Genomic DNA, 8,672 nt, shown 5'->3' with positions numbered 1-8,672 from the left:
CTTTTGAAAACGGGTTTGAAAGTGCAAACGATACCATTATCGTCTCTGTTTAAACTACAAAAAATCGGTGACATTATGCACATACGTATTACGTGTTCAGTCTATAGGCACGTTTCTTTACAAAGTGACATCGCCAACTACTGGCCTGGCAGAATAATACAGCATTTTTAGTCGTTTTCGCGGATCTGTACGCAAAAAACACACTTGAAAAACTTTTCTGTTTTTAGTGCATTGTTGTCATGTAAATATACAATCAGTTTCGATGGGAAAATCTTTCCAGAAATTGGAATTGTTTTTAATACAATTTTTTCTAACATTTCAAGCAAATCTTACAGGGTCGTGATCTGTCATAATTGATCTCCCAAGCTAAGTGCTGTGCATTATTTTGTGTTTATTGATATAATTTAACATGATTATGTTTGTCCTGCAGTTTGAGGCGGAGTACCGAAGGTTTGCCCTGAAGAAGAAGGGAGCTGGGGGCTTCCAGGAATTCTACCAACTGCTTCAGACCATTCACCGAATCCCCGGAGTGGATGTGCTGCTGGGATATGCCGACATCCACGGAGATCTTCTTCCAATTAACAATGATGACAACTTCCACAAAGCATTGTCCTCTGCCAATCCGCTGCTTCGAATTATCATTCAAAGGAGAGGTGAGTCGCTAAACTTTGTGTACATTGCAAAGAGGTCATTGGTTGATATTCTTTTGAAGCTTAAAGGCGAAGTGTGTCAATTCTCCAAACAGAAATGAAATCGGTTTGTTTGGTTGATCATAACAAGATTGGCTAAACCAATCGTGTCAGTTTGGGGCAGGGCAGTGAACCTGAACCAATGAACACCTGAATGTGATCATGTGAATGAGTTTAAAACTAAGTTTAGGATCAGTAAGATTTTTATTGTTTTTGAAAGATGTCTCTTATGCTCACCAAAGCTGCATTTATTTAATCAAAAATAAAGTTAAATCAGTAATACTGTGAAATATTACAATTTAAAACAAATGTTTTCTATTATAAAACATAATTTATTCCTGTGATGGCAAAGCTGAATTTTCAGCATCATTACTCCAGTCTTCAGTGTCCAAAATGAAGTTTGAGTGTTTGAAACTTGATTGAAAATATTATTTTTGCAATTTGGTGCTCTAGCAGTGCAGAAATCACACACTTCACTTTGAACATTCATCTTAACAAGGTCAAACCAGGGTTTTTAATAATTAAATGCATTTTTTGCACAAGTAGAAAACGGATATGCATGCAGCATAGCTGATGCATGTTGGTGTTTGTGTGTAAGAGAGAGTTAGACATTAAATTATATATTTTTTTGCTGTCATATGTCGTTATCCATATTTGACTCCAGAGGGAATAAAAAGTAATTCCAGCAGTGTAATGTTGAGCATAAGGATGAGGACAGTTATGGGCTATGATGAGATGTTATGATGGGTGGGCGTCAGCGTTAGATGGTGCCAGTCGGGGCCCATCTCGGTTTCATGGTTGCGATGGCACTGCGCCAGCCCCGAGGTGCTGAGTCTGATAGCGGTGCGGAGGAGTGATGAGCCCACACCCTCATCTCTCGCTCTCTCTCTCTTTCTTTCCTGTCCCTCCTTGTCTATATTCTCTTCCTGTCATCTTCATAACCCTCTCGCTCTCCCTCCCGTTTCTTCATCACTCTAAATGCCTCAATGAGTTTTATTAAATTTGAACCGCTGCAATGAGGAAATGTTTCTCTAATTCTGTTAGGAATGTTTTCCCGATGTCAAATCATCCTTCCTTTATTCCATTGTTCTGTTTGTTTACGCCACTCTTTCTAATCCACTTTGAAAGAAACTGAGTGCCATTGTTCCTGGTTTTAAAAGACTCAAAAAGGAACTATTTTATTTAGCAAAGGGATTAAATCAGATTAATGAATCTAAAATTGCATGTTAGTTATGTGAAAATTGTATTATTTGAACATCAAGTTTCAACTAGCTCTTACAGCTATGGATGATGGGTATAGGGCCAGATGGAATCTGCAGGCTTTTTTTGCATTTTCTGTACTGATTTTAAGGGAAATCTGTGGAATTATGAGGGTGTAAACATGGTAAAATGTGTTACATACACTGTAAACCCCAATTAAAAAAAAAAAAAAAAATTAGGCAATCAGTTGCCTCAATTTTTAAGTTAAGAAATTCAAGCACAACTGGCAGATTTTTATTTTCTAATCATATATTTTAAATGTTCTTAACTTGAAATATTTGAGTATTCATACATTTTAACTTAAAATTACCATGTAACCTCAATGTAAACATTTTTATTAGTGTAAACTTAGCTAGCTATAACAAGCTAATTCAGAAAATGCTAACTTGCTAAATTGCTAACATGTTAACAATAGCATGGTATAGCGCTTACTGAATGAGTCCAGCAATATAAAGCACCAAGCCGCATGTTCCACTTGTCACCATGATGATAACTCTCTAAACCCCACAGAAACTCTTCTAAATTAGCATAACAAAACATTAATCACTACTGAATCTCCCACTTAACATCAATCTTGCACAAAAACAAACCAAAAAAAACATTATATAACATTTTAGCATTTACTCTCCCTTTCAAGTGCTATGGGCAAAGCATGCTGGGAAATAGAAATCCCAGGTCAGTTTCAGTTAAACTTCAGTTCGTCTAAATTAAAAGAAATAAGTTAATTAAACTCAAAACAATGAAACAGTTCAGTATACTTAAAATATGTCAGTTCTGTGAACTTGAAAGAAAAAGAAAGTGCTAAATACTCATTAAAGTTGATTTGACTGAACTAATTTGTTTAATTTAAGTTTGTCCTACTCAAACCAATTAATTATTTTTAGCATTAGGGTTTACAGTATAGGTCTAAAAGTGCTATACTCCTATTTGTTAACTAAAATCATGAATCATATTACTCAAAATGTGATCTGATGGCAAATCTAAATTTTCAGCATCATATTCTTCAGTGTCACATGATGATCCTTCAGAAATCATTCGAATATGCTATTTTGCTGCTCAAGAAACCATTTTTTTCAGGATTCTTTGAGTAAAAAGTTCAAAAGAACTGCATTTATTTGAAATGCATGTTTTGTAACATTATATATGTCTTCCTGAGTAAAACATGCTTCTACACCAATTGTTTTCAGCATATCAATAAGCTATATATATATATATTTACAGTGCGCTTATACAGCTATTGGGCTTTGACAGCTATTGGATGGCTGGATGAGAACATCAAATATAGAGAATGTAGCATAACTGTGGATTACTTCAGGAAGCAATGTCTTTGGCATGAACTAGTAACAAAAAGTGAGTTATTTTAGGACAGACTAGTTGTTTCAGATTAGAAGGCATCAGTGAGTATGTGTGTGTGTGTGTGTGTGTGTGTGTGTGTGTGTGAGGGTTGCCTCTTGTTTGACATGGCTAATGAGAAATCTGTACTGTGTGGTAAGACATAAAAGAGAGAGAGAGAAAATCTGGAAAGAAAGGATAAGGTGTTTACATCCTGCAGTGGTTTCCACCACTTTGGCTTCTGCAGCCTCTTATGAATGTGATTTGTGAGGGGAAAGAAACAGCAATAATAATCCTGTATTATGTAATCATAATTTGCATAACAGATAGACCTCATTATGTGTACATAGTGATATTTGTTCGGTTTTAAAACGACATGCCTTCATGCACACCCTTGCATGATAAATCAGAGTTGTTGCTATTAATTGTTAATTGTTGTTAATGACACTAATACTGCCTGTTTACTGTATACATATGGAGTTATATGCGTGATGTAATTTCCTGAGTATGAGAACAAATCACTAAAGTTGACATAACAACCAACCAAATATGTGTGGCTTGTCATTGCAAACACAGGGATTATTGCCTTAGTTGATGTTTGAAACCACATGCATCAACCATGAAAACAGCCATCTCTGCAGCATTACTGTATGAGGAGGACAGACCTCTTGTAAGAAAATGACTTTTAGAAATTTCTAGAGATTTCTTCATTGAAGTAGATAGGAGCTTAACTTGTATATCTATCACCTACACTACCATTGAAAAGTTTGTGGTCGGTAATATTTTTAGTCTATATGCTCACCAAAGCTGTATTTATTTGATCAAAAATTTCAGCTGCATTACTCCAGTCTTCAGTGTCACATTTCTTATTGTTATCAATGTTGAAACTGTGGAAACCATTTTTTTTAGGATTCTTTGTTTGGTGAATAGAACGTTCACAGGAACAGCACTAATTTAAAATATGAATGTTTTGTAACATTATAAATGTCTTAACTGACACTTTTAATCAGTTTAGCACATCTTAGTTGAATTAAAGTATTCATTTATTTCCAAAAAAGAAAAAAAACTTATTGATTTCAAACTTTTGAATGGTAGTGTAGCCTAAATAGCTGCATGGAAGTGTTACCAAGATGGGCTGACTTGCCTTAAAGTGACTTTGAACACACTGAGAAACAATGAGCACTGTCACTGCCATTGAAGAGATATATCTGTCTGAGCCAGTCATCACTCAGAGCCAGAAAGTCCATTAAAGTACCTTCAAGGCCATGCAACTACATTTGCCCTGGAAACTGCTCAGAAATATCAGTTTGCACCCTCTACCAAAGTGACCAACAATTCAGCATCGCATCCTTTGTGACTGAGAAAAGGCAGTTCATCCAAAAATTCTGCAGTTGGATCATTAAGTTAATGAGTTGAATTCTGATTTGAAAAGAATCGCTCCAGTCTGTGAATAAATCATATTGTGCAATTTATGAACTGGATCAACTGGTTTGCTGAAAACGTCTGAAAAAAGAACAATACGTTAGTTTATCTGGTTCTTGAGTTTAAAGTTCACTGCCTGGAATGAAAAATCATCCTATCAATTTTCTAAATGCATGTTATTGATCGTATTGTGAATGATTCATCCATGCAAATGTTTACGTATTTATTTATTTTTAATTTTGATTAAAATATCTTCTAGCCAAACAACAGACTTCTCTCAGGTCTGGATGTGTGCTGGACTTCTTCAATCCTTTCGTCCACTTTCTTACAATCAACTGCAAATTTGCATTCAGATCTTCCTTCATCCAATCAACAACCAATGGAAAAAACAAATAGCACACTACATTTATTTCTTTTTCAATAACAGATGTACATCAATATACAAAAGAAAAGATCTTTCGCTTTTTCATTTGAACACTGAAAAGGAACATTATCGGTACACAACTTAATGTTGATCTTTACCTCACACAAACTATCATAAAAGTTCGGAAAACTTGGAATATAACGAACGAGTCATGGACTGCATTTTGTGGTTTCTTTGTCATTTTTGGAGCTTAACAGCTGTAGTGTGAACTCCCATTGTATAAAACAGAGCTGCATAAATATTCATAAATTCTCATTTTGAGCATATTGAGGACAGGACGGTAAGAAAATATGACAGAATTTTCACATTTATGTTGGAACGATGTTATTTGTAGTACCTGCCACTGCCTCTCAGATCACATCTTTTTTATGCAGATAAGTGTTTCCCTGCTGTCCTCAGTCTTGTCTTGTGCTTGTTCATGCTGACAAGTTTGGTGATGAAATGCTCACTGTTTGCAGCTAAGAGTATTAGTAAATGCCTATTTTTCTATTTAAAGAGTAAGACGGCTTTAGATTAGCCCCCCTTGTCCTTGTACCAGCTCTCTTCCCGGTACTCAAGAACCCTACTGCAGATTTCTGGTAGCCGGTCTTTCATTGCGGATCTGTTTAATCAAGCCCTATTTGAAAGGGGGGAGGAAAGCCACATATCCAGAGAGGGCTTATCGCTGTGGCAGCCGGGAACAGTTTTGGGGGGGCTGTCAGTGGGCGATTACAGCTTCATCTGCTCCATGGGAGAAAAATCTGGGTTTTGAATTATGTTTGCTTTTAGTCTAACGGAGGCCAGCTAGTAAAAAACTATGTGAGTAAACCTCACTCTTTCTGGCCTCAAGCAACTGACTAGCAACTAGCAACTGACGCTAGAGGCTGCGGTCTTTAGTGTCCTTGTTAGTGCACCTGCCTCATGTGCCGAAGACGCCGGTTTGAATCCTGCTCGTAATGGTACAACCAGAGGGGTTAAGTTGGTGCCGTGACCTGGATGGGATTGAGGTTTAGGGGGGTGAGTGTAATGGAGGCCAGCTTGTAAGAACTGTGTGACTAAACCTTACTCCCCTGTCCTCAAGAGGCACACTAGCAACTGACGGTTTGAATCCCATTCAGAGTGGTGTGAGTAGAACCGGAGGGGTTACATTGGTGCCATGGCCCGGATGGGAGTGAGGTATAGGGGGGTGAGTGTAACGGAGACCAGCTAGTAAGAACTGTGCAAGTAAATTTAACTCCCTTGGCCTCGAGGTGCACTAGCGACTAACAGTTGGAATCCCGCTCGGAGCGGTGCGAGTAGAACCAGAGGGGTTACGTTGGTGCCGTGACTCGATGGGAGTGAGGTTTAGGGGGGTGAGTGTAACGGAGGCCAGCTAGTATGAGCTGTGCAAGTAAATCTTACTCCCCTGGCCTCGAGGTGCACGAGCGACTAACAGTTGGAATCCCGCTCGGAGCGGTGCGAGTAGAACCAGAGGGGTTACATTGGTGCTGTGACTTGGATGGGAGTGAGGTTTAGGGGGGTGAGTGTAACGGAGGCCAGCTAGTAAGAGCTGTGCAAGTAAATCTCACTCCCCTGGCCTCGAGGTGCACGAGCGACTAACGGTTTGAATCCCGCTCGGAGCGGTGCGAGTAGAACCAGAGGGGTTACGTTGGTGCCGTGACTCGATGGGAGTGAGGTTTAGGGGGGTGAGTGTAACGGAGGCCAGCTAGTAAGAACTGTGCAAGTAAATCTCACTCCCCTGGCCTCGAGGTGCACGAGCGACTAACGGTTTGAATCCCGCTCGGAGCGATGCGAGTAGAACCAGAGGGGTTACATTGGTGCCGTGACTCGATGGGAGTGAGGTTTAGGGGGGTGAGTGTAACGGAGGCCAGCTAGTATGAGCTGTGCAAGTAAATCTCACTCCCCTGGCCTTGAGGTGCACGAGCGACTAACAGTTTGAATCCCGCTCGGAGTGGTGCAAGTAGAACCAGAGGGGTTACATTGGTGCTGTTACTTGGATGGGAGTGAGGTTTAGGGGGGTGAGTGTAATGGAGGCCAGCTAGTATGAGCTGTGCAAGTAAATCTCACTCCCCTGGCCTCGAGGTGCACGAGCGACTAACGGTTTGAATCCTGCTCGGAGCGGTGCGAGTAGAACCAGAGGGGTTATTTTGGTGCCGTGACTTGGATGGGAGTGAGGTTTAAGGGGGTGAATGTAACGGAGGCCTGCTAGTAAGAGTTGTGCAAGTAAATCTCACTCCCCTGGCCTCGAGGTGCACGAGCGACTAACAGTTTGAATCCCGCTCGGAGTGGTGCAAGTAGAACCAGAGGGGTTACATTGGTGCTGTGACTTGGATGGGAGTGAGGTTTAGGGGGGTGAGTGTAATGGAGGCCAGCTAGTAAGAGCTGTGCAAGTAAATCTCACTCCCCTGGCCTCGAGGTGCACGAGCGACTAACGGTTTGAATCCTGCTTGGAGCGGTGCGAGTAGAACCAGAGGGGTTATGTTGGTGCCGTGACTTGGATGGGAGTGAGGTTTAAGGGGGTGAATGTAACGGAGGCCTGCTAGTAAGAGTTGTGCAAGTAAATCTCACTCCCCTGGCCTCAAGGTGCACTAGCGACTAACTGTTTGAATCCCGCTCAGAGGGGTGCAAGTAGAACTGGAGCGGTTACACTAGCATTAATGTGGCTTTGTATGCTAGATTTGTGGAGTACCCACAATTCCCATTTACTGCTGTATTCATTGTTTTGATTATAAAGCTCGCTTTCACTCCTTTCACCTTAGTCTTTATTAATGTACCTACTTATTGCAGCTCTGACTTTCCTCAGATCAAGATAAAAGCATCTGGGTGACAAATGCTTACCTTACTTCCCTCTGATCAGTGTTAGTAGATAACACCAGTTCATTTTACTGCCTGGTGCTTCACATGAACTTCCCCTATAACTGTAACTGTGAGTTTATTCAATAGACTGTTGGATACTGATGTAATTTGATTGTGTAGTGCATTTATTAAGGTATTTTAGCTCTTTACTGCAGGTTAATGTTCATATATGGCGTCTGATGGTTACTATGTTTGTGACAGCAAAACAACAAGAACTAACAACTGGCAGGACATGTTCTTAGGAATGTGTTTTTAAATGCATCAGTGTAATGGTGCCTGTGTATTTGAAAAAACGCCAACCTTCTGAAGAGCCACTGTACTGCTGAACATTTAGATATCTGCAAATATAAAAGGCTGGGTTTGATTTACATGGCGTGGAATAGTTCACACAAAAATAAATTATCATCACTTGAATTTCATAAATTGTCATAATTGACAAAAAGCAAGATGACAAAGCATAGTACTCCATGAGATGCCAGGTTTGACATCAGTAGTTCTTGTGACCAAATTTGAATTTGTTTACATTTTCAGTGAGTAATCTTTCTGTTCATTAGAAGCATCAGAAGACTTGGAATATAGCTCACAAGTCATATGGACTACTTTTTTGTTTGTCATTTTTGTAGCTTGACAGACCTGGTCACCATTTATTTTCATCCATTTCACTTTACATAATTGTCTTGTCAATGTTTATAACAATCCCAGTAACACAA

General features: G+C 39.7%; 1 protein-coding gene across 1 annotated transcript in view; it reads left to right on the top strand.

Moving 5' to 3' along the window:
* Positions 1 to 8,672, top strand: part of pard6a (par-6 family cell polarity regulator alpha) — a 36,171-nt gene that overhangs the window by 7,551 nt on the left and 19,948 nt on the right. Inside the window, exon 2 of the mRNA XM_048168309.1 lies at positions 431 to 653. Coding sequence (XP_048024266.1) covers positions 431 to 653 — 223 coding nt within the window. The remainder of the gene's footprint in view (positions 1 to 430; positions 654 to 8,672) is intronic.

The sequence above is a fragment of the Megalobrama amblycephala genome, linkage group LG19, assembly GCF_018812025.1.
Source record: "Megalobrama amblycephala isolate DHTTF-2021 linkage group LG19, ASM1881202v1, whole genome shotgun sequence".
Lineage (NCBI taxonomy): Eukaryota > Metazoa > Chordata > Actinopteri > Cypriniformes > Xenocyprididae > Megalobrama > Megalobrama amblycephala.
Note: the sequence above shows the minus strand (reverse complement) of the source record. Positions and strands in the feature narration are given on the sequence as shown.